Below are 26426 nucleotides of genomic sequence, written 5' to 3'. Positions count from 1 at the left end.
AAAACTGTTTTCATCCAAAGCTGTGAGGCTGTAGGTTTAATTGTTAAACACATGACTAAACTGGTTTTAAAACAAGTGAGCCAAAAGAAGTGGCCCAAATATCTATGTTTGAAATATGACTGAGCTGTAAAGAAATTTCACAAAGATTTACTTTTCTTATTGAATGGTTTTATTCCGGCTTAAAATAGAAGGCCCACCTTTCCGTAGCAAGATACACTGAAGGGATGTCATGCTGCTGTTTGTTAGGGTACAGTACACCCCAATTAGTAAACTCAAAATAACTGATGGGTAAATCGGAACCAAATCATACCTTCATAACGTCTCATTGGTATTTACAATTTATCTAGTTTAAATAAGTTTGGGATACCTTATACAGTATACAGAGTTATTGCAACAATACAGCATTTGCCTTTTGTCTAAAAAGCCCCCCAAAACTGTTCAGTATCATGATTTGTGGATTCCAAAAAAGGCATTGTTGTTAACATGCAGAATATTACTAAACAGTAGTATCTAATTCTACAGTTGCCAAATACTTGACCTCATATGGAAATGAATTACAAAATACTTCCTTATAGTGCTATACAAAAAATATAAAATTATGATTCTATCATTTTAATATTCCCATTTGCTAACAGTGCATTTATCCACATTTTATCACTACTGAACATGAAGGAAAATGAACAAAAATTCAGGAAATTAGATAAAATATTTTAATCTTTGGATCCCTTTATTCTTGTGGCTTTTAGATATACATAAAAATACAAATTATTAAAGATCTGTATCTAATTATAACTTAATAGCAAAAGAAGTCATAACTAGTTATTCAGAATTAACCTGTTACTCCAGGCAAAATCATTCTAGTGATACTGGGGTAAAAATGAACAGTCAATGTCTCCAAGCTACAGTCCATCAAAACTCTGGCGATTGCAGACACTAAGAAATCACTTTTAATTGAGTATGCCAACAATACAAAACATTTTAAGAATCGACACATGGAGACATTTCATTTTTATTCCAGGCACATCAACGGGAACAATTCAGGGGCTGGTTCTTTTTTCACTTACTATCATAACGTGACTTTCAAACTGTGCATAAAGTGTTACGGTTTATCTTTATCTAAATAGTCCCTTAGTGTGGTCCAGACCTTCAGCAAGACCAAAAACTATGAAATGGATTTCTTGCAAGACAAATATTTTAATCCTTCTGAATAATGGAAGAACATTTCAAATATTTATTGGTAATTAAAATATAAAAACAAACAAATTTAAAGCTGAAAAGCTAGAAAGAAACCCTCCAAACGTGTTTAGCACTTCAACACGGCAGTTTTGTAGACTTAAAAATGTTTATTCTTAAAAAATTAGTTGCTTTTTATACAGCTATACAAAATCCCTAGTGTTTCTTTGGCAATGGGATAATCATGGAATTATACAACTATAAAAAGCTTCCTTTGCCTAAGAAACAGCATTTTCAATGTTTATGCTTTCTTTACTGACAAACCAAATTTTCTACTGCCCAGCATCCTGTTTGACAAAAGTTACAACTATCTGAAAAGAGATTATAGGATTTCAAATACAACCTTCACAGGATCAACACACTCACAGTACTGACGGCCTTCTGCATACAATTGTCTTTGCAGCCTGCAGCAATTATAAAATACAGTTTTAGTTCAGAAAAATCCTTTCTGTAATGAAAAAAGAAATACTAAAACTCCACAGAAGTACTTTATACTTTAACTATATGTAAGAAATTATTTTAAGTTTTCTATCTCAAATATATTTAATATTCTTGTTTTTGAAGATGGCCATATTTTCAAAAAAAGCTACTGCTCCTTTGAAATTAAAAACAAACGCCAGTGCTGGTGAAGTTTTAACGGCAAACGAACATAATTCTTTCCAAAAAACCAACACCTTCTCGGTACCATGAAGATCAGCAAGTCCACCTGCTTTCAAATTCTTTGTAGATTATGCTGCAACTTTGTTGTCTTTCTAAAAAGTAATATAAGATTAACATTATTCTTGGGTCAACCTGATATAAAGTCAATTTGATCAAGATCATAAACATTTTGAAAGATGGGCAGCCATACAAATTTGATAAATAATAAATTTGTCATCAAATTTTCAAAATGCCACCTTTAATGATGGGGGGTGAGGTGTTACCCCCCATTGATAGGGCTCGCATCTTAGGCGTCCTCCTGGACTCATGGCTCAATTTTGAAGATCATATACGAACCGTGACCAGGGGAGCTTTTGCCCAGGTTCGCCTGGTGCGCCAGTTGCGACCCTACCTGGACCGAGATGCCCTACGCACAGTCACTCATGCGCTCGTGACCTCCCGTTTAGACTACTGCAATGCTCTCTACATGGGGCTGCCCTTGAGGACCATTCGGAGACTACAACTGGTGCAGAATGCGGCCGCGCGAGTTGTGATGGGGGTCTCCCGATACTCCCATGTAACACCTCTACTCCGTGAGCTGCATTGGCTTCCGGTTGCTCTCCGGGTGAGATTCAAAGTGCTGGTGATGACCTATAAAGCCCTAAATGGCCTGGGTCCGGGCTATTTGAGGGAACACCTGCTGCCAGCATCAAGTTCCCTTCGTCCAGTGCGCTCGCAGAGGGTCTTCTCAGGGTGCCACCGGTAAAAGATTGCCGGCGGATAACACCCAGGGAGAGGGCCTTTTCTGTGGGTGCGCCTGCCCTCTGGAACCAGCTGCCCGTGGAGCTCAGGACTGCCCCTGACCTACGCTCATTCTGCCGGGACCTGAAGACTTGGCTCTTTGAGCTCTCTGACCCAGGCTGAGAATTTTAACTGGGGTTTTATTTTCAGGGATAATTTAATCTTTTAATTCTCTTTTAACTTTGTATTTTATATTGATGTGATTTTAAAATGCCCTGTAAACCGCCCTGAGTCCTTCGGGAAAGGGCGGTATATAAATCTAATAAAATCTAAAAATCTAAAATGAATGAGTTTCATTACATCTACTAGACTTTACCAACTATGTGTTATATAACATAAATAATAATTACTGTACATCAAAATATGAATGAAATAGAACAATTTCTGCTCTTAAGAAAAATTAAGGCATGCCTCTTACTTTAGCGCCTACGTTTAGTCTGTGCAAAGTCCCAGTTCATTGCCTAATACAGATGGAAAGTTCCTTGTTATTGCTGGGGAGTATAGAGCTAATGACGTTAGACAGAGGAGTGATCTGACTTGATAAAAAGGAAACTTCACCATGAATTTGTAGCCCATTTAATGGGCTGCTTAATTAATCAATTCAATGAGGCCACCAACCAGTGGTGGAAAAGGAAAGGAAAAACTGGCAGGAAGATTCATAGAACCAGTTCAGATTTTCTCTTTCACTGTACTTATAAGATCATGCTAGATATATTTTTATGATAATCATAAAGATCTACTGAGATAATGGTACCGTAAGTAAAGAAAAAAGTGAGTGAATTATCTAAACTATTTCAGTTCTTTAAGTAGCACTACAATTAGCAATTTACAGAAAGTAATAATATTGGTGACTGCCTTACCCTATATTCAAAATCCGCAAACTCCCTGCCACCGCGGCCACCTCTGAATCCACCACGAAAACCCCGAGGAGCACCGTAGGTTCCCCTTGTGTTTCCACGTCCTCTACCGCCCCGGAAGCCACCAGCTCCTCCGCTCCCCCCTCTGGCTCTGAACCCCCCCCGACCACGGTTTGGACGCAATGGAATTCCAAATGTCTCTGCATTTAATCTTCTTTCCTCTGCCCAGGTTGGTCTTCGTTCTCTGAAAGTTACAGAAGTGATAAGTTGCTGTTGCTTCAAGTCATGACCAGTTTTTTCATAAAAAGGTATTTGCACCAGATGACGACTAGAAATGCCAGGGTTAGTTAGCAAAATGAAAGGTAAAAACTGTATTACAGCACATTATGCAATTGTAACCTATTTCTCAAACCTTTAGTAGTAGACACCCAAAGGAAAAGAGACAGGTGAATTTAGAAATGTTAACATCTTCATTAAGCTCCACTTAGCATTCATTACTGTTGATAAACTGATGCAGTACTTAGAAGTCTCCCAAATGTAAAAAAATGGGATGCACCTTTTTGCAAGAGAAAAAGGATGAAACAACTTTGTCCACTGCCTCAGCCTTGGATTTTGAGAGAACCTGCCTGATTTTAGCAGAAGTCTCAATCTCAGTGTCAGGTCTGCCATCTTCACCACACTCTGCTTGCTGGCATCCTGCCATAAAATGCAGGGGAGAGAAACTGGGGAGGTAGGAGGGGGGAATGACAAATGACAGGAACCAAAGGTGTTAATCCAGAACAGACCAGCCGAAATGGAATGCGAAACTCCACCTAAGAGGCACCAAATATAATTGGACACTGACAAACTGGTCAGTGGGGGAGGACCAAGGAAGAGGTGTAGAGATGGAGGTCAAGGATATGAAGGGACTGTGCGCAGCAAACTGCCTGCCTCAGTATTCTGTTATCCACATGTATATGAGCTCATTCCAATTAGCACTGCCAAGGACTGCAAGGAACCAGCTAGATAAGGAAGACTCCGCCCTGGCATGGGATGTTCGGATGTTCTCTAAGATTGACTAAGGAGTACACCAATAAACAATGCTTCTGCTGTGTGTAATTTCCTGCTTGTTAAAACTGTATAAATAAAATAAAGTCTGCGTAGGCAGACAGACATATTTGGGACACCCTGCGTTGACTGGTCTCTGAATCCGACAAAGAGGGAAAAATGCAGGCTTTGCATGGGAATATTCAGATCCGGCTTTGCTTATGCTGTAACCACTTGACTTTAGTAAAAGTAAACCTTTCACTTCAAAAATGGAGTTGAGGGTCTATCTCTCTTTCCTAAATGTTCAAGTCGGGACAAGCCTGACACTTGAAGTCTCCATCTATGGTTCATATGGCTTGCAGCAAAATGAACAGAGTAGAATGAACTGTGGCAAGCCTGAGTACATAAAAAAGATTATAGTTATAAAAACAAGTTACTAATAATTTAAGATAGAAATCATTTTTATTTGCAGACACTGCTATCAAAAGTTGCACCCACCTATATGATGCACTAGTCCAGTTCATTCTACTGCGTTCATTCTGCTTAATGTGAAAAAGAAACTTCACATCTCTATTCACATGCAAAATTCTGGTTCAGACATTCTTGTTGTGATTCAGGGTCAGCCTGTGGGTTCGGCAGTTGGGTCGGACGACTCAGAGGAGGAGGAGGGGGGTGTTGAAGAGCTTGCTGCTGATGGCTTTGAGGCTCCACAGAGCCCTCAGCCATGCCCCTCCCACCTGGTCACGAGGGAGACCCAGCTGTGTGAGCCTGACAGCGTGGATGAAGATGACCCACAGCTGGCCCTGTTCAAGGACGCCCGACGCAGGAGGCAGTCAATCAGGAGTAAACAGAGGAAGGCAATGGGGCACCTCGGAAGGAGGCAGAGAGAGGCCACGCCCTGAACTGTATTTAAGGGGAATGTGTGGGAGGGCTGGTTTGCTGAAGGCAACCGCTTGGATAGTTCCTGTTTCATAGCTCCTGTTTCATGGTTGGTGTCTTGTCTTGCTCTGTTTTATGTTAATAAATTTGGCAGGCTTTATTCCAGCCTCTTGCCGTTTGTAAAGGGGTTGTCCCTGCTTTTGCTGCAGGGCCGGTAGCAGGCTGGTACAGAACAACTGTACATGTTAGTATCAAAAGAACATCATTTGTAGCTTTGCTCAGAAAAACCTGGTACCTGTTGTCATCACAAGAAATGTTATCAAAGAAAGACTTGGTTTTGTCATAATAGCAATTTGGGCCAAGAGGGTCTTCATCATCTGCATTGCCTTCGCTGTTTTGGGTGTCAACACCTGAATCGCCTTTATCTTCCCCATTCACAGGTTTTTCAGTCTTATCCTCTAGAAAATAAAAAGGGGAAAAGACAAGACCAACCTCAATGACCCTTCTAGGAAAATAATGTCTGAAAAAGACTGATAACCGTTTAACTTCACTATCACTGCCTGATCTTCTTGGGTGCAGCTACTTTTGGAGCAGGTCAGTTCAATGACTGCAAATGACATTGTCACATGGAGGAAGGGAACCCCCAAACTGAGAAAAAACACAAATGGTTCTTTTTAAAAAAATAAAAATAAATTCCATTTATATCCCGCCCTTCTCCGAAGACTCAGGGCGGCTTACAAGCTTAGCAGTAGCCTTCATTCTATGTATATGCCTGCTTATTAGGGCTTTCACACACACACCAAGCGGCATTATTACAAAGTCAGCTTAATTGCCCCCAACAATCTGGTTTCCTCATTTTACCTACCTACCTTTTAATTTTTTCTTGTTTGTTTTCGTATCCTTTTACCACATTTTACCATATTCTTGTAACTAGCAAAAACTAAAGTTACACAAGGACGTCAGTTAGATCCAGATGTAGTCATATTAAAATCACAAGGTCGTGATGATTTTCAATCTTTTCTAAGCACGATTAGGTATGAACTGAACCCACTGAAAACTCTATAATTACATTTTATTAATTCAAACAATTTGGGTACTTAAATCTGGTGCATATGCAGTTGCATTTTAGAATGTAAGACAACACAATTACTTCAGGGAAAAAGAAAATTATGTAGGAGAAAACTCACAGACTTTGACTATGTCTAAATGAAGCCTCTCTTCAACAAAAACACCCATAAGATTTAACTCCAGTCAGCAAAGCCTCATAAAAATAAAAAAATGCTCTGTTCACCACTTACCTTTCAGTTTTAGCTTATTTTGAAATTCACGATCTATTTCATCTTTATTAAACTGTGCATTTGCACTTTCAAAGTCAAAATCCTTCTCAAACTTCATGGGAACATCCCGCCTCACACCAAACCTTCCTCGGCCTCCTCGATGGCCTGCCCGGCTCCTCCGCAAAGGTGCACCTGGAACTGTAACAAAAACAAAAAACAAAACCAGGGGCTAAAGGGCTCCACAGGTTTTCAGGTTGGGGCAAACAGCATCTTCAAATGACATTCAACAGTGACCAATGGGCAATATTTTGTTTGCCAATACTAATAATGTGAAAAACCTATATCAGATGTCACCAAGACATACTGAATGTTTTATTTTGGATGAATTAGTTTAAAAAGTCACAGAAATCCTGAATGAATGTATTTCATAAGACTGAAGATTGCTCTACTCCTCAATCTTTTCAGGATCAAAAATATTTGCATTTTGGGTGAGACACAAACTCAAAAGTCATCAGTGATGAAAACACACTACGTATCCTTAGAAAGAAAGCTTACAAGTCAGCCCTGCCCTCTGCCACCAAATCTCTGAGGAGGAAAGCAGTTGCTTTTGCTCTTTCACAAACAACATATTTGTAATGTCTGATAAGGAGCCAGCTGTTTGTGGATCAGAACTGAAATCCACTTTGGTCCTGATTTGTTCCAATCAGCAATGGCTGAAGCCATCTCCCTATATGCAGGAATATACTGTATTTTCCGGCGTATAAGACAACCCCCTACATTTCCTGTTAAATTATAGGGTTTGGGCTATACTCGCTGTATAAGACTACCCCTCTTCCAACGCACACCAAATAAAAATTAAAAAACATCAGATTTGATTTTAATATGGTAATTTTAATTCAAATGCTTATGACATGCAGGTGCTTAGTAGGAAAACTGTCACTTATAAACATAAGGCTGTTTGTCATCAAACATGTAAACATAAAACAGTGCAAGTGGATTAAACTATAATAATAATAATAATAATAATAATAATAATAATAATAATAATAATAATAATAATAATAATAATTTGGAGGGGACCTTGGAGGTCATCTAGTCCAACCCCCTGCTAAGGCAGGAAACCCTATACCATTTCAGACAAATGGCTGTCCAGTCTCTTCTTAAAAACTTCCAGTGTTGGAGCATTCACCACTTCTGGAGGCAGGTTGTTCCACTGGTTAATTGTTCTAACTGTCAGAAAGTTTCTCCTTAGTTCTAGGTTGCTTCTCTCCTTGACTAGTTTCCATCCATTGCTTCTTGTCCTGCTTTCAGGTGCTTTGGAGAATAGCTTGGCTCCCTCTTCTTTGGGGCAGCCCCTGAGATATTGGATCACTGCTATCATGTCACCCCTCACCCTTCTCTTCGTTAAACTACACATACCCAATTCCAGCAACCGTTCCCTATTTTCCTAATTCACTTTTTCAATTTTCCTAATTCACTCTAAAGCTTTCCCTGCGCAGAGCCTTAAGTAACACCAGCTGCCTGCAATTAGTGCAGGTTCGCATCCCACCAGGCTCAAGGTTGACTCAGCTTTCCATCCTTCCAAGGTAGGTAAAATGAGGACCCAGATTGTTGGGGGCAATAAGCTGACTTTGTAATAATGCTGCTTGGGGTGTGTGTGTGAAAGCCCTAATAAACAGGCATATACACAGAATGAAGGCTATTGCTAAGCACGTTGATTTGTGCTTTAAATTGTAAGCCACCCTGAGTCTTCGGAGAAGGGCAGGATATAAATGGGATTTTTTAAAAAAAGACCACATGGGAGATCCGCTCCAGGTTTTCCAGCCAGCCCGCCCAGTTCCTGAGTCAAATGTGTCCTTAGAGCTAAGCCGCTGCTCTGGCTGCTGCCTTCCCCACCTGCCTTTCAAGTTGGGATATACTACAGCTGCTCTTCAACTTTAGAAGGAAAGACGCCCAGACCCCCACCTGTAAAAAATCACAAGACTGCAGCTTCTACTCCAATTGGTCCCGCTTTCCCTGCGCAGACTAAATGGGAGATCCGCTCCAGGTCTTCCAGCCAGCCCTGTCCCTAAATTTTCAGCACCCAGCGTATAAGACGACCCCTGACTTTTGAGAAGATTTTCATGGGTTAAAAAGTCGTCTTATACGCCGGAAAATACGGTAATGCAAGCCGTTCTATCCAGTTCTCATGTCCAAAGGAAGAAGAAAATGAGGGGAATGTTCTTACATCTCAACCCTTTCAAGCAGGGAAGACCTTTTAGGACATTGTTGTAGTTTAGCCCACCCTATGGCAGAATGTTTTATTTTCAAAAGTGATTTCAGTTTACCTATTTGTCGCTTGTTTTCATTTCTTAGATGTTCTACTTCACATCTTGCCACCTTCTGTGCTTCAGCTAGAAATTGAAAAAATGCAATTAATACTTACAATAAATAATTATAAACATAATTATAAACAGGCTTTATCTCATCTGGGACTTGGAAGAAGCAAAACATTCCTGGCTTCATTTCTGCCAAACTCGGGCTGACTCTAAATGAATGTGATGGGTTTGTTCCTGATTAAGAACCGTTAAGCTTCCTGTTCTGCATACGCCCCAGAACAAAGGACACATTTTTTCCAAGCTGGAACCCACCACTGAAAAGGCTTCTCTGCTGCCAAAAGTATCTTCCTGCGTACAAGACATAAAGATGCACCTATCAATTTATCTCAAGGCATGACATTTTTCCACTGGCAGATGATCTCTATGCCACTTTAGCACATAAGACAAATTCAAAATTTACAGGGACTTTCAAAAGACTAACAAAAGACCAAAATATCTAAAAACAACCCACCATACACAATGTTGCAGCAATATCATACTAAAGTAATATTCTACCTCGCCTGTGTTCCTGATGATCTAATGTTTTTTGGTTGGCAGACCCAAGTGGTCGGTTTGAAACAGAACTCCTCCCAACTGGGACCGAGGCAGGTAGATGGGCCGATGCCGTTTGCACTGCTTGCTCCAGGGTTGGACTCTTTCTCAAGTGATCTAAGGGAGGAGGGGTTGACCGAGCTGAAACAGAAGCAGGAATATAGTGTTAGCTCAGGGCCTCCTTTAAGGATTCCTTGGAAATCTACTATGTAACTTTCTCAAATAGAATTTATCTGTAAAGTTAGACGAAAATATTCCCTTTCTCATTTTAAATAAAGGGAACTTGTCCTGCTGTAAATCTTTATCTTCAGTCACTAAATCTCTTCCTATAATTTTTTTCTCCTTTTTTAAAGGAAGAAAGGATCCAGTAATACTGGACCTGCCAGACTTAGGCGAGGTGGATAATTTTATCACTTGTTTAAATTTGTTCAACACATGGCATTAATGTTTTATAGTCATTTTCTTAAGAAAACAGCTTAAAAAGAGAGCTTGAACAAGGAGGACAGTGCTTTCTTAAGTTCTAGTTTTATTACCTGGTTGGAAAAACAGACTGCATATCCTCACTGCATAGAATTAACTCTCAGTTTATTGGCAAAAGGCACAATAAAACACCTTTCGATTATATTTAATTATTGTCTTAACATTATAACATTATGGGACTTCATTAATCAGATCATTGAAAATTCTGAAAAGCAGTACTATTATTTTTTCAGAAAGCTTTTTCTCCCAAATAAAATATATGTTCTGACAAGTCTTTGAAATAGGTTTATGAAATTATTCAAATTAACAGTCACCAGTAGATATATTAGCGAAGGGCACAAACAATATTCTGAATGTTTAAGTTTGAAATATCTTGTTTTGAGCTCAAGATATTTTTGGAATCATAAAAGAGCACTGGATCAATTCTGGTAAGGTTGGACCAAGTGTTCTGAATTTGAGAAGAGGCATTCAGTTTTGAAACACATTGCATTCGAGATATTTTGAATGCTGCTACAGACCAGACAAAAGAATGTGTAATTACAGAGTAAAATCAACCAAATACAATTGTACTTGAAAGCCAGAGAATACAAAAAAATATTTTCCTTACACCAAAGAATGTAGTACAGTAGTTCAGTATCTTGAATTCTAGAAGATATTTCAACAGAGACACCACCCAGGAGATCCTATTCATAGTATTCAATAAACCTAGTCACTCAAGCCCAATCTAGGCCTGCAATGTATCTTAGCTTTTATAAGCTTGTACCACTGTTGGAGAGTATTTAATCAACCCCTCATTTGCAATGAGATAAAGCTTCCAATAACGATGCAAGAATAAGGTTATACAGGCAGTCCCTGACTTACAGCCACAATTGAGCCCAAAATTTCTGTTGCTAAGCAAAATAGGCATTAAGTGAATTCTGTTCCATTTTACAACTTTTCTTACCAACAATTGTTAAATGAAATGCTGCAGTTAATAATATGGTTGTTAAGTGAACCTGGTTTCGCCACTGTATTTGCTTGTCAAAAGGTCACAAAGGGAGATCACATGACCCTGGGACCCTGCAACCGTCATATATACATGCCAGCTGCCAAGCGTCTGAATTATGAACATGTGATCACGGGGATGCTGCAGTGGTCATAAGTCAGAAGCCACTTTTTTCAGTGTTGTTGTAACTGTGAACGATCATTAAACAAATGGTTGTAAGTCTAGGACTATCTGTATATCCAGTAAGAAATATATGAGGGCATAAGAATCTAGGTTTCTTCTATGATATCTTTCTTTGCATTTATACCTGCTGACTGGCATGACTCTCAAATAAGGATTTTAGAAATTATACCTGTAATTTCCTCAATAAGATCTAGTGTGGTCCAAAATCCAAGGAACTTAGAAGGCTTTAATATCTGATATGGAGAAACAGGGCAGGACATATAAAAATGTTATGCTATGCTTAAAGATGTCTTTATCATTACTATTTGGGGAGCACAGATTTACAGAACACATACTACATTGTGGAATACATGACAATTGTAAGGAATGTGAAAGGATTAATCCTTACCTTGAGAGTGCTGTGTTTTTAGTGATCTTGCATCTGTTGTAAAAGTGGCACCAACTGCACTGTTCTGGGACAAACTTGTACTCACTGGAGTTTCTGTTCCAAAAGATGTTAATGAATTTCCTGCGTCAAGATAAAAGAAGTGTCACATCTCACTTGTTATTTTCACTACTTAAAAACAACAACACCATTTTAACAGATCAAGTCACTCAGCCACCTTGGCTACATGTAACAAGCTCTATATGGGATTGCCCTTGAAGGCTACTCAGAAGCTCAACTCAACCAGCAGGTAGCAGCTCAAAGAGCTACATGCACCCCTCAGTTTGCCCGTGAGATCCCTCTATTGTGCACGTAGCTTTTGCTTGTTGAAGAAAAAAATAATGCAGCTTACCAACACCAACAGCCCCAAACTGCTGACCCACTAATGGGCTTGGACTAAACTGACTGTAGGCCGGCATTCTGCTGAAAGGACCATAAGAACCCACCGACTGGTATGAAGAAGTAGAAGATGATCCTAGAGAAGACTGAAGAAAACAGTGTTTGAAAGTGATTTTGTGCCATTTTCTACAAATCAGCAATAAAAACAAAAGAGGCTCTTCTTTTAACTCTCAACAATCAGTGGTATACAATACAATTGTCCATTCATAAAAATTCATTTTACATACTGGAGACATACGTAATTTTAATTTTCATCAACTCATTTGCCATTAAGCTAACAAAGCATGGAATAACAATGACTTCAACCTGAATACAAGGCTAGTTGGAAAAGAGACATAACATGAAATATGTGACAGCCCTGATAAGTCTTCCTATTTATATGCTGCTCAAAGGCATGTTAGTAAAGCTCTTTTTACATAGAGCACCTTATTGTCTAATGACAGAATAGCAGAACACGTTTTTCAACTATATGCATATTTTTGCACTGGGATGTCTCTTAAAATTGTGCACCACAAAAATCTTGCAGGTTCCTTAATACGTAGAGTCAAGTCTCAAAAATCTACAATATGCAATGAGAGCGCAATTTTATCATAATGCCAGCAGATGTATTTCACAAGCTGCCAAGGGCCAGAATTTTTCTTGATGCAAAAATGAGCAATGTTCATTCTCACTGTGTCACAATTTAACTTGAACTTTTTAAAATAGAAAAATGGGATAGAAATATTTTAAATAAAGCATAATCCTTGCACTTTCAGGACCTGTTCTTGAGTAGAACCAATCAGTCCTGGAATCTTGGTCACTGAGCGACATGTGACTGCCTTGCTCAACAAATATAGTTCTTGTTCCCCGTTGCAACTGTTAAGCAACTGTGTAAGTCATTACGTGGAGCACCCAGGAAAGGTCCTGTGCCTTGTGAGTATGATGGGGTAGGAAGAGGACCCAGTCCTCACACCATATCCAGGAAGCTTGTGTCTTCTCCCACCGGGAAGAATAACCGTGAGAAGGATGGTGTTCCCTAGTGCTTACGGCAGACATTTGTTCCAAGGAATATCTCCTCCGTCGGAGGGAGAAACCTCAATTCTGGAGAAAACAATAGGAAGACCCAGGATACTGACACTAGTGTTTTCCTCTCTACAGGGGCAGGAATGGCATTTGCTAAAATGCTAGCAAGCTGAAAGGTTTTGGATGCTGGCATTCGCTAGCATTTTCCCCTGTGGAGACATGGAGAAACATTGTTCAAAGGCTCTGATCCATGGTGCTTGTTAGTTTTTTCACCTGATCTGAAGTCCATTCCTTTGGGAGGGGAGGGTAAATCCTTCCAAGTGCTGGAGGAACGCTGCCTGCTGACTTCCCATTGATTTTTTGGGGGAAATGGCAGATTCCAAATGGTGATCACATGATTGCAGGGCACTTGGCAACTGGCCATCAACATGAACAAGCTGTCAACCACCTGAAATGCGTTCAGGTGATGGGAAGCAGATAACAGCATGATGTTTTACGGTGGCCAGAAGTGCTTTACAGCACCCATTCTGAAGCTGTCGTGACTGCAAATAGTCATTAAGTCAAGGACTACATATAAGATATTGGCCTTGATCATTATTTTAGTAATACTACTACTATTTAAGATCCATGACATCCTGTTGGTAATTGTGTTATATAAAATTTAAGCTTTATTAGCAATTTAATAAATTAGTAATAATCAGCATTTTAGCATGGCATCCATATCTCTTTTTGAAGTTTAGGGAATCATGTTTTTCCCTTGAGCCAAAGCCATCTTCTTTAATGTACAAAAACTAGCCTTTTCAGCAACCAAACAATATAAGTGCACTCTGAAGTCCTTTATTAAAGGAAAAGATTTACCATGCTTTAAGGATTTCTGTCTTTTTTCATGTCTAACAAAACAAAGCACTGACTGCACATCAGTTATTTGATTTGCTGCTTCACATATTTAATAACTATGTATCATTTATTTCTGCACCCTATATAAAGACTTGACCATTCCCTTACCAAATGCCTTTCACTTTGCCTGATGTAATATTTCTATTGTTGTGGATAGAGGTGAGTGAAAAATCCATTATTCAAGAGGCTTCTGGTTTTGCACAGTAGTGCAGCAGCCAAGGGATTGCGGGGCTCTGCACCCTACAGCTGATTTCTGCCTGCTAGGGTATCCTAAATGGGCCTGAAGTTGCCCCATAGAGGCATCAAAGAAGAAAGGAAGTCCCGCCGATTGCAGAAAGATGGTGGTCAATCCGATCGGTTTGGGAAAAGCCCTCCAAAAACCGGCAGGACAAAGGCTAGCTAACATCAGTCTAGCCCAAGCTACAAGCAGCTGAAGCCCAAAAGCACTACTTTAAGCTGACTGTAAACAATGTGTTTGGAACTGGGTAATAACTGTGATTTTCTCTCTTCTACTTGAAAACTGATTCCTGGGGGGGGGGAAAGAACCCCCCCAAAAGCAAAAAGCCTCCAAAAGGGAGGAGGGGGATCTTGCCCCACCCTCCTACAGATGGAAGCAGCGAATTAAACTGTTCAGGGGGAACAGAAATATATTGAAATGAAAGGATTATAAGACTTAACTTGGATAAGTTTGAAATCGGTATAATTTGTTAAGGTTTTCTTTTTAAATCATGAAAATAGAAGTAAACAATTGTCCATTACTAAAAAATGAAAAAAATAATAATGAACTGGTGCTGACATCTAATGGTGAATGAAAATATACGCAGTTGCTCTATTACAGGGATTGGTAAAGCCCACGAAGCGCTGCTTCTTGAGGACCTTCAATGTCTTAATAACAGAACAGCTGTGACCAAAAAAAGAAAGAAAGAAAAGAAAAGAAAAGGAAAGGAAAAATAAAGAAAACATTTTGAGCTATCTACAGAGTGAGAACTATAAACTCTAAAAAAAATTGACCTTTCTGGATTACAAATACTAACTCAACTGTGATTCTAAAGCAGTCTGCAGAGAAAGGAAAACCCTGACTTTTGACTATCATGAAAAACCAGAGATATGCAGAAAGTACCTAGAAAAAAACAAATACTTTCCAGGAGGAGACCTATGCTCTGTTGCAAATTCAAGCAACAACGATCTTAAACTGCAAGGAAATCAAAAATAACTTTGAAAATATAAATGGACACATCTCCAATTTAACTTTACAACACAAAAATTCTCAGAAAATAAAAATAGAGTGAGCAGAAAAAACAGACAATGGAATACAAGACAGAGGAGAGAGATTTTAGAATGGAATTTAACAACAGAAGTATGACTTAACCCAGAAGGAAGAAAACCTACAGGAAATACTGGATATGGAAAAGAAAACCTACACAAAATAAGTCTGAGGACAAGAAAAAAGATTTGACAAAATGGATTCTGTCAGAAGTACGAGAACTTGAAAGACAAAAAATGATAAATAAAATCAAGAAAGAAAGAAAAAGACTCTTAATATATACGAAGGGGCGAAACCTTCCTATAAAAACATCTTACCTGTTTTGCCTTTTATACCTGTAACAACATTTTCAAGATTATGGGAAGATTCTTTGATTCAGCGAACCATATTGATCAGGAAAGATGTTTGGCAAAAAAGAAAAGGCTAAAGTGAGAATTAAGAAACTAGATGATGGGATTTACCAGAGGGAATATTTTAAAATTAAACATTTATTTGATTTGGATATAAATGAAAATTAGTTTAAGAGGGATGAACCGCTCAAGTAACATAGTATTTTTTCTTTCTTTTTTCTTTTGTGTTTTGTTGTTTGATATGAAAAATATAAAAATGTTGGGATGGTTTATATAAAAGAAGTGTTTTCTCTGATTTTCTTTTTCTTTTTTTAAGATATGAGAAATGTAAAAATGTTGGGGTGGCTTGTATGAGAAAAAAGATTTAAATACTTCTGTAACTAATGTTGAGAAAATCTAAACCAGTAAGAATGCTTTGAATATTGTGGGGAAAACAAACTTAAATAAGAACTTTGTAAACAGGATCTATGATGAGGCAATCAAGATGATTAATCAGAAAAGAAATTTTATATTGATGTGGTTATTATTTGCAGAAACATGAGCAAATGTTTATATTTAACTGTCATTTATTCAAATAATCTGTATTAATTTAAGGTTCGCAAAAAAGAATATTATTGGAAGAAGAGAAAATCAAGCAAAGCCATAATATGGACTATAGAATTATAGAAATTGTTATTGTTTTTTAAACACTAACCCAGACAACACGCTTTACCAAATATTAAGGTAATTATGTTAAAAATCAATAAAACATATTTAAAAAAGAAAAATCCATTATGCAAAGGTATTGGGTGTTTTCTCTGAAATTCAGGGAAATATTCACCAAATATTTATGTATAGTAACATTCAGTGCACTTTAAAACATACATACACACACACACACACACACAAACAGATTTTTCACTTTTCACAATTAGACCCACATAAAGTTCAGTGTTACACAGTGATACCTGAACAATTGCTGGATCTTGGGGAAGAGAACACTGTGGTTTAGGAGGTTCACAAACAGTTAAATCCTTAATATCACTTCCGCGGAATATGATGTATTCGAATACTTCATCACGAGGTGGTATAGGCCGATCAGTTGGTCTGTCTTCAGTTCCAAATGAACAAACTGCAGAACAAAAAAAAAATTATATTAATTTTATATGCAAACAATTCAAGAATTTGGATCATTAAGTATTTGTTCTGAGTCTAAGCCATGGGTGAGCAACCAAATGAAGAATCATCATCTTGGGCAAATATATATATAAATCACATATTAATGTTACAAGTTTACAATCTTGTGGCGCAGCATTAACTACTGTGTTTTCCTGAAGGTAAGACTTACCCCAAAAATAAGCCCTAGCTTGATTTTTGGGGGGGGGGGTGGGCCTAATATAAGCCCTACCCCAAAAATAAGCCCTAGTTTTGGGGCGAGGCACATGCCTAAAAATCAAGCTAGGGCGGATGTGTGTATGGAGCTCCTCCCCGCACCCACTTACTAGGCCTCTCACGAATCGACACCTGCCTCTCCTCGCCAGCCCACTTCTTCTGTGGTGTCCCCCAGCCTGCATATAGCAATCAGAGGCCTTTCTAAAAAGCTTCTGCAGCCTTCAATCCATAGCTCAGTTCTCAGCGGCAGAGGCCTTCCAGAAGGGCCTCTGACTGCGAAATGCAGAGCAGAGCTCCATTCTCAGCTGCAGAATGAAGCTGCACCTTCAGAAGAAGTGGGCCAGATGGGCGGGGCTGTTGGTGCCGGAGGTGAATGGAAGACACCCCCTAAAAATAAGACCTTTTGGAAGAGGGGAAAAAAAAAGCCCGGGTCTTATTTTCAGAGAAAGACGGTAGCTGTCCAGGGTTGCATGCAGTGGGTTGCAGGTTGGACACGCCTACTCTAAGCAATCCTAGAGCAATATCACTCATACATTTGGTCTACTATGCCAATATTTTCAAATGAACATTTCTCAAAAGTAGAGCTAAAAGGAGGCATATCAATCGGAAACAATGTCTTATTTATTTCAGTATTTGCATGCTGCTCAGTGATGAGCTGTCACATCATGCCAAGCTACAAAGGATCCATCAGGCACAAGCAACCAGAACCACTCATGTGTAGCCTCAAGCAGCAGCTTTGTTAGTCACCTATGTTACAAGAGTCCCACCACAATGACTGCATTCCCTGTGGAACAGCCAGATAAGGTTTGAGAGATTTTGGACGACGTCAGGCTTCTGCAGTGCAAGGACTCTCTTAACATCTCTCTCCAGTGCAGTTCTTCCACTAGAATACACTGTTCAAACTAAACAAATTACTAAAACTGTAATACCCTTAAAAAAGTAAGAACAGAATGTTGTCCTCCATTTGGCTTGAAAGAAACTACAAATTTCTCATGATCTGGCCACTGTATAGTCCCCAGCCCTTTAGCCATCCGTGTCTGGCCTATGGGAGATCAATTGGAAATTAGAAATCAAATATAGGTAAGTGCACCATAGGGGCTGAAGATGTTGAGTCAAGTCAGGTTCTGGCAGCTATGTGGTACCTATGTCCTGATGTTTAGTCTCACGAGCCTCCAAAAGTGCAACAAATTTCTGTGATTCAATGCTGTTGGTCTGATGAAGTTAACTGTTTTAATTACAACTTCAAAATATAATTATTTTTTAGCACTGACTTACACAACATCTCCTGATGTATAATACAATGTAAAAATACTAATTTCTGTTCAGGGTTCATTTTAGTCTATCCTGCATCCATTTCATTTTTCCCTGTGGGACAATCATCTATTGTAAGATCTGCCAATCTGTCCCATTTCAGTCCCACCTTGTAACAAGCATGCATTTACCTCTGTGAACAAATCATTCTTTATTGTCTTTCATTGACTGCATTGCTGCCAGATCCTCTGTAATCTTAAAGCCCCACTTTATCCCATGTACAAAGATGAGTAACTGGCTGTGTCACAGATATCTCAGCTCTCACCCAAAGCCAAGGAGAAAAAAAATATCAAAATTGCTTGCTTTGTTTGGCAGCTGAAACTCCAGACTTCCAGCAATGCCCTCAATCTTTTTAGTTACAGTTCATTTGGAGGGGCACATATTCAAATGCCTCTTTTTATTTGGGACACAGTAGCGCTGTAAAATCCACCAAATACTCTTTGATAAACTCCCCATCAAAAAATGGCTTACTGTTTTTTTGCGATTTTGTGAGATACCACATAACTGTTCTTGGCTGCACCATCCTCGGATGTGTGAAGGTTGGCAACAAATCCTTGTTCATTTTCCAGCTTAGCTAGCAAACCATCAGATGCCAGTGCCCACCCTGCATCAGTCAAGCTGTTCTATATCTGTGCGTGTTTAGACACATAGTAGGGATTCAAATTGTAATCCTTAAACATAGTGATCCATATTTCACAAACTAAGCACACAGCTTTACCTTTGACTTCAGTAAATAAATGCTTAGAAGTCCACATCTTGTTAAAAATTCTACAGTTGGACACAACTAAATGGCTAAAACAACATTATCATCATAGATTGAGGACTATCTATATGCTGTGGCAACTGCTCCTCACCCAAACATTGCAAGTAGTCAAGTTACAACATCACTGAATAAAGGGACATGACTGGTCTCTGAAGTTACAGATGTTGCAGTGTCCCATGATCAAGTGACCAAAATTTGGGTGTGTGGGATCCCATCCACACCTATGGCCACAACTCTCCCCCCTGCTTATCTCCGCTATCTATGCCCTTTTGGCCCCCTGAACTCTGCAGCCCGTGCTGCCCATCATCATTTTCTGCTCCCACTGATGACCAAGTATGCTCTGGTTCTGTGCTGTGCCGCTCACACACAGACACACAACCAATACACGTAACTCTGGTTTAGTAGGTTTATTAATATTCCCCCGCAACTCCGTTCACCAAACACCCAGAACTGTCCCAATTAACTCCAGCCACAAGCAGACCAATGCTAATCCACAGAGCAATGGGCAATGAGTCCACAAAGTTTCCCAGTCAAAATAAACCCACAAGGCAAAATTAAATCCACAATACAAGAGGGTTCATGAGGCAACAAAAGTCCAGAGTTCACAAGGCACTGTGTCAATCCAAAGCAAGGCAAGAATCACAACAACCAGAAAACAACACAGCTAGGAAATGAACACATTGTTCCCAGCATCGTTTCCATCTGTCTGCTGTGTTAATTAGCCAGTTTCCAGTGCAGCTTGTCAAGAAAGGCGAGGCTTTCTCCTCACAAGTAAACTGGCTGACCTTCTCTGCTCCTGCCTTTTCTCTGCCCTACGAGTTCTTGGATCAGGTGCAGAAGGCAGTTCCTCTTCCTCATCACTGACTGGTTGCAGTTACATGCTTTCCCTCCCTGAAGCCTCAGGGCTGCCCTGCTGCAGCTGTGCTTGAGCCAAATCTCTCTCAGATGGCTGCTTGGAGCCATTAACCAACCCTACTCCAAACATGCCTGGAACTGGTTCATCTTCCTCCGAGCTGACATTTGGACAGATATCTGGGGAAGTATCCAGAGGAGTCATCACAGGTCTTTAATGAAGATTTTGGAGGAATCTCCAATGTGCACACAACCGTCAAAGACAAGAGGCATTTCTACTTTTACAGATCCAACTTTCCAAGGTTGTTCCACATAGAACTCACAAATAGGAGCATCAGATGGGCAGGTAGTCCTCACCAACCACAATTAGGACTGGCAACTCTGGTCATAAAGTGAAAAATCATGTTACCAGTTCCAAATTAAAAGGACACTTCATCAGTTCCAGCTGCCATTGTTAAGGAAATCACCATGGGTGATCACAGTATCTCACAACCCTGTGAGTTCCTGCAGGCTTCCCCATTGAGTTTGTTTGTTGGAAACCAGCTATGAAGATTCCAAGTGGCAATCATGTGACCATGGGAAGCTGTGACTGTTGTACACATAGTCCTCGACTTACAAACATTTGTGTAACTGTTGGTAGTTATGAAACTGAAATTTTTTTTCCACCATGGTCACATGACCAAAATTCAGGCACTTGACAACTGGCATGTACAGGTAGTCCTCAATTTACAATAACTCATTTAATGATGGTTCAAAGCTGTTGTTGTTGTTAGCTGCGAAGTCGTGTCCGACCCATCGCGACCCTATGGACAACATTCCTCCAGGCCTTCCTGTCTTCTACCATCTTCTGGAGTCCATTTAAGCTCACGCCTACTGCTTCAGTGACTCCATCCAGCCACCTCATTCTCTGTCGTCCCCTTCTTCTATTGCCCTCGATCTTTCCCAGCATTAGGCTCTTCTCCAGTGAGTCCTTCCTTCTCATTAGGTGGCCAAAGTATTTGAGTTTTAGCTTCAGGATCTGGCCTTCTAAAGAGCAGTCAGGATTGATCTCCTCTAGGACTGACCGGTTTGATCGCCTTGCAGTCCAAGGGACTCGCAGGAGTCTTCTCCAGCACCATAGTTCAAAGGCCTCAATTCTTTGGCGCTCAGCCTTTCTTATGGTCCAACTTTCACTGCCATACTGCTACAACAGTACTAAAAAAAGTGACTTTTTTCACTTACAAACTTTGTAGCAGCCCCGTGATCATGTGATCAAAATTCAGATGCTTGGCAACTGGTTCATACTTATGACTGTTACTGTGTCCTAAGGTCATCTGATCACCTTTTGCAACCTTTTGACAAGCAAAATCAATGGGGAAGACGGATTCACTTAACAACCGTGTTACTAACTTATCAACTGCAATGATTCACTTAACTATGGCAAGATCATAAAATGGGGCAAAACTCACTAAAAAATGTCTCACTTAACATAAATTTTGGGCTTGATTGGGATCTTAAGACGAGGGCTACCTGTATTTATGACAGTTGCACTGTCCCACGTCGTGTGATCACCATTTGTAACCTTCCCTGCTCCTTCTGACAAGCAAAGTCAATGGGGAAAACGTAACAACCGCATGATTCACTCAAGTGCGACAACAGAGGTCGTAAATGGGGTGCAACTCACTTGTCTTGCTTAGCAATGGAAATTTTGGGCCTCATTGATTTTGAAATATCTGGTTCAATATAGTATATGGAAGGCCTATCTTGAAATTAAATAATAATTATTTAGTAATAATTAAATCATCCCCAAACACCAATGTTTATATTATTTTTTTAATCCTGCCTTTTATTATTTCACAAGTAATTCAAAGTGGTGAATATTCAGTATGTGCATAATACTCCTTCCTCCTCCTATGTTCCCCACAACAACCTGTGAGGGCTGACAGACAGTGACTGGCCCAAAGCCACCCAGCTGGTTTTCATGCCTAAGGAGGGACTTGTTGCTAATTGCAAAATCGTGTCCAACCCATGGATAACGTTCCTCCAGGCCTTCCTGTCCTCTACCATCTTCTGGAGTCCATTTAAGCTCATGCCTACTGCTTCAGTGACTCCATCCAGCCACCTAGAACTAGAACTCATCATTTCCTGATTTCTAGGCCAGCACCTTTACCACTACACCAAACTTGAATTGCCTTGAATATTTTTACTACCTCTTGCTGGGGTGAGAGAGGCCAATAAGGGGACAGACAGAGATATTGGGTATCTGACTGCATGTACACTGTTCTGTCTATATGCTTTCACTTAACAGTTAAAGAGAACAAGTAAACTAATGTAGATGTATTGAAGAAGGCAGGTATTACAGGTGAAAAATGAAAGACTAGGACTGCAGTTATATTTCCTTGTAACTCAAAGTTTATAAATGAAAAGCATAGTCAGAACTAAATTAGTATAGGATTGGCTTTGCAACCAATTTCAGATATCATCTCCTTAAAATGGTATCTGAATAAATCTTTAAAATGTTTATTAGATTTGTTTGTACCCATCTTGCTTCCAGGTTTACAGTTTTGAATCACCTTTTAAAAGATGCAAAACAGCCGCTGTTTTGTAAAATTCCACATGAAACTTGTTCAGAGCATGGAATTTAAACCCAAAACTATTTGGATTACAATTCCAGATTTGAATAGTATAATATTCAATTTTTACACCAAATGAATGCAATTTGAGTAATTGATATTGTCATATCATACATGCTTCCACAATGAGAAGTTAACAGCACTTTTAAATACTGACCAGACTTAAAAATATCTTACAACCAAGATGACCAGCCAACGTAAAATACAGAAATTCTGTACCAAGGAAAACAGAACTTTTCAGTATATTTAGAAAAGAATAACAATTGGAAAATGTGAATTACTATGGAAGCTGTTGTACTGTGAATCTGGCTTACTTTTTACAGCCTCAGTGGAGGTCTTCCTCCACATGAGCTGAGCTATCTTTTGTACCTTAAGCCTGCAGCAGCAATTTAAACAAAACCTCAGTCTGTAATTGTACTGCGGTTCCTATAATTTGGGTAAGCAGAACTTGCTTGATTAGTCAAGACCTTTTGCCTTCAACCAAATAAGTTGTTTTGTCTTCATGTAATGTTTCCTGGGGAAATGACACAAGTTCTCTTTTTCAGATCAGTCTGCTGCTTCATATGTCTACCTCAGTGTCTCTATACTAACTAAATTCAAAACTAATAGTTCTTGTACTTTGAATTACAACTCACATCGCTACCTCCAGCAAGAGTCCAAGTGCCCCATACAGGGACTGTTGGATTGCCAGCAGGTAAACACCTAAGATCCCAGTTTAAGTGTCCAATTTCAGACATTAAGCTGGAAATGTCCATTTGAAGATGTTGGAGGGCTGAAAAGGCTTGGAAACGCATAATACATATTCTACCAAGAATTCTTTCCAAAATATTACAAATAGTAACCCTATTTCCTACAGCAAATCTGGAAGGAGTGAAAAGCAGAAGAGAAATATTTACCCAGAGGATTGGGAACTCTGTTATTCTATCCGCCCTAAGAGTATTTAAAGACTTAGTGAGGAGAAGAGAGACAAACGCAAAAAGCCCTCGGAAAGCCAACGGCTTCAACCAGGGGGAAAACAAGGGCTCCGCGGCCCCTCGGGCTCTGGATCTCGCTCGCGGCGAGGCTCGGCCCTCCGCGCGGCCTGCGGGGCCTGTCCGCGCTCACCCTTGGCGAGGGCCACGGTAGAATTCTCGGTGTCGATGGTGTAGAGGATGCCCTCGTAGCGGATCTCGGCCTTGGAGATGAGGCTGATCTTGCTGCCGATGTATGGCGTGCCCCCGCTCATGGCGCCGCCGACTCCGCTTCCTTTCCGCGCCAGCCGCCTCCGGGCTACAGCCGGCCGAACGCTCCCAATATGGCGGCCGCCGCCTTCAGCAGCGCCACGAAACGGATGCCGGGAAACGGCAGCGACCTCTCGCGAGAACCGCAGTGCCCCGCGCTGGGCGAAACGAAGGCGGCGGGGAAGAGCGGGAGGCCCTCGCTACGAATTCTGGGAGTTGTAGTCCCGCCGGGCTCGGGCCGCCTGCCAGGCCGGGGCTTCGCAGCAGGCCCGAGAGGCAATCTATGCGGCGAGAGCCGGGCCGGCAGCAGCCGGAAAGAGCCTCTCTCCCCCTCAGGCGGGTTTGCCTCTGCCCCCGCGAGGCCCTCCTCCCGGCTGGCTCTCTGCCGCCGCCGGGCTGAAGGGCCTCGTCCCGCTTGTCGGCCGCCTGGGTCTAGCGAGCCGAGAAGGGGGGCCGAAGAGGAGGAGGCCACGCTATCCGCGGGAAGATTTTCCCTCGGGGGAGCCGTCGAGGCGGCCCGAGGAAGGCAGGGGGACCCTCGGGGAGGAGCCCGAAGGCGCCCGGAGAGAGCAAGGCCGGCCCGGCGGAGCCTCGCTGGCGCCCAGGCGCTCCGAGCTAGGCGAGGACGAGCTCTGCGGCCGGGACGGGCGGGCGGGCGGCCTCTCGACCCCGGCCCTGAACGGCGGGCAGCGCGGCGTGACCGGGCCCGTCTGCGGGGAACGGATTTGCGCAGAGCGATGAGGCGGCGGCGTTTTGGTCTGCGCAATCGTCAGACAGAAGCGGAATGTGATGGACGCACAACGAGGACTTTGTCTCCGGCGCAGCGGCTCGCGGCGCGCATAGAAACAGCGAGCGAGACGTCATAGATCAGAAATCGTAGTTACGATCCTTAATCATAAGTTACAAGCAGCAATGGATGAATCGTAAGAAACTAATAGGAGAAGATGGTAGGGAAAATGAGAAGCGAGACAAGTGGGCGTTGGGTGTTCGGCAGAGTGGTTGCGGGGGCGGGAAACTACCTTTGCGTCTGATGCAGGGGTAGGCAACCTCGGCTCTTTTATGACTCATGGACTTCAACTCCCAGAATTCCTGAGTCAGCATAGCTGACTCAGGAATTCTGGGAGTTGAAGTCCATGAGTCATAAAAGAGCCGAGGTTGCCTACCCGTGGTCTAATGGTTTCGGCGTGCGATGCCCTCATAGTGGCTGAAACAGTTTATCTCCAGGATGTGAGGGGTCTGCAGATGTTTTCTCAGCCCTTTTTCTGGCTGGTGAAGTATACAGGTCCTCAATGGAAGCCAGGCTGGTTGCAACTGTTTTTTTCTGAGATGGATGGTTTTATACACATTTGATAGATAAATGGATAAATAGTGTGGGAAAAGTGCCTGTTCTGACTCTGCCTTTTCTAAAAAAAAATTCCTATCGGCTGCATGGTGGACTTCGCCCCATTATTTTGTGCGCCTACTATGCACCCCCTTGCAGGCCTGCTGTATTCCTATCCATGCTTCTATAACCATTTTGGGGGGGGGCTGCCATTCTGCTGGGAGGAGGGATTCCATTGTGGGGATATACAATATGCTTTGCAGTGCTGTGCCATGCTGCCCTTCTCCCAGCGGAAGGAATGCAGCCGAATACCATCAGCCTTATCTGGAAGATGGTTGGCTTGGCGCTTGGAGCCACAGGGAAACAAAACCGACAGAGACCTTGGGGAGACCAAAGCAATATATCATCTGTGGATTGGCTGAGATTCAAAGGGACAGTAGGACCCTGGGGGGAGGAGTAAGGAATACCACTTTTGAGATACTGCTTAGGTGGGCTCTTTCCTCAGACCTCGCTTTGCTTCCTTCCTATCACTAACTCTCAATAAAAAGTTCCTTTTGAGACAATGCCTGTTTCAAGAGTTCTGCTTTCTTGGGAGACCTACTGTAGTTGAGGCAGGTCCTTACAGCACCCCTCCCTAATGATAGAAGTAAATGAAAGGTCTTCAAATTTTAATATTGAGAAATTTAAAACTGAATTTACTAAGAAGATGAGAGCCAGGAAAGGAGAGCACAAAGAAAGGATGTTAAGTGAAACACGTAGGCAAAAATTAGCTAGCTCTTAGAGTGGGAAAGGAAGAAGACAAGCTATAAAAACGTCTGTAAGAGAAGATAACTAGCAAAACTGGAAAGAACCTATTTTTTTCTAAAAGGTCATAAAAAGGGGGCTAGAACTCAAGCAACTGCGCATGTGCAATTAGTTGATTAATATTAACTGACACACCTTGCATAAATTATCTCTTAATTTTAATGTACATGGGATGTATGATTTAGTATGTAGCAGGAAATATGTAGGAGGCGGTCAGAAAGAGTGTAACCTCATAGTACCTCAGCCAATGGGGAAAGAGGAGGGATTGTGAATATTTTGGAGAGAACCAAGTTTTGATAGCTTCTCTCCCCGCTTGTTGCAATAAACGAAACAAAAGGCCTTCACTGTGTCTTGGCTGGTTTTTGGTCAGGCGAGCTTGCCTCTGGTCACGAAGGAAAGTAGCCAGGAGCGTTTAACCTACCTTTTCGAACAAGCTGGCCTGGCCTGATGGGATGGGGTTGGGTTTTATTAATGTGTTTTAACCTACTTTTAATGTGTTTTAACTTATTCGTGGGCATTTTATTTAATCGTTTTTAATTTTTGTATCTTGTTTTTTATATGTATTGC

At 41.1% G+C, this 26426-nt stretch overlaps 2 protein-coding genes across 4 annotated transcripts in view; one reads left to right on the top strand and one right to left on the bottom strand.

Moving 5' to 3' along the window:
- Positions 1-320: 320 nt before the first annotated feature.
- LSM14A (LSM14A mRNA processing body assembly factor) lies at positions 321-23869 on the bottom strand. 3 transcript variants are annotated; one of them, XM_081336206.1, is made up of 12 exons: positions 23619-23813; positions 23411-23444; positions 16553-16716; positions 12046-12178; positions 11658-11777; positions 9586-9762; positions 9040-9105; positions 6734-6910; positions 5731-5893; positions 3534-3774; positions 3092-3134; positions 321-1985 (listed from the first exon to the last, which is right to left on the bottom strand). In XM_081336206.1, exons 4-11 carry the CDS (start codon positions 12110-12112, stop codon positions 3093-3095), a joined length of 1053 nt encoding a protein of 350 aa, XP_081192332.1. In that variant the 5' UTR covers positions 12113-12178; positions 16553-16716; positions 23411-23444; positions 23619-23813; the 3' UTR covers positions 321-1985; position 3092. The 3 variants fall into 3 exon arrangements, with proteins under 3 accessions (XP_081192332.1, XP_081192330.1, XP_081192331.1); XM_081336204.1 differs by lacking the exon at positions 23411-23444 and having other exon boundaries at positions 23619-23869; XM_081336205.1 differs by lacking the exons at positions 3092-3134; positions 23411-23444 and having other exon boundaries at positions 23619-23869.
- The window catches only part of LOC308672916 (uncharacterized protein), a 37999-nt gene continuing 35197 nt past the window's right edge, over positions 23625-26426 (top strand). The window contains exon 1 of the mRNA XM_081336209.1: positions 23625-24657. Coding sequence (XP_081192335.1) covers positions 23809-24600 — 792 coding nt within the window. The 5' untranslated portion in view covers positions 23625-23808 and the 3' untranslated portion in view covers positions 24601-24657. The remainder of the gene's footprint in view (positions 24658-26426) is intronic.

This window comes from Vipera berus (genome assembly GCF_964194415.1).
Source record: "Vipera berus genome assembly, chromosome: 10".
NCBI classification, from domain to species: Eukaryota; Metazoa; Chordata; class Lepidosauria; order Squamata; family Viperidae; genus Vipera; species Vipera berus.
The sequence above is the reverse complement of the archived record's forward strand: the minus strand, read 5'-3'. Positions and strand labels throughout refer to the sequence as shown.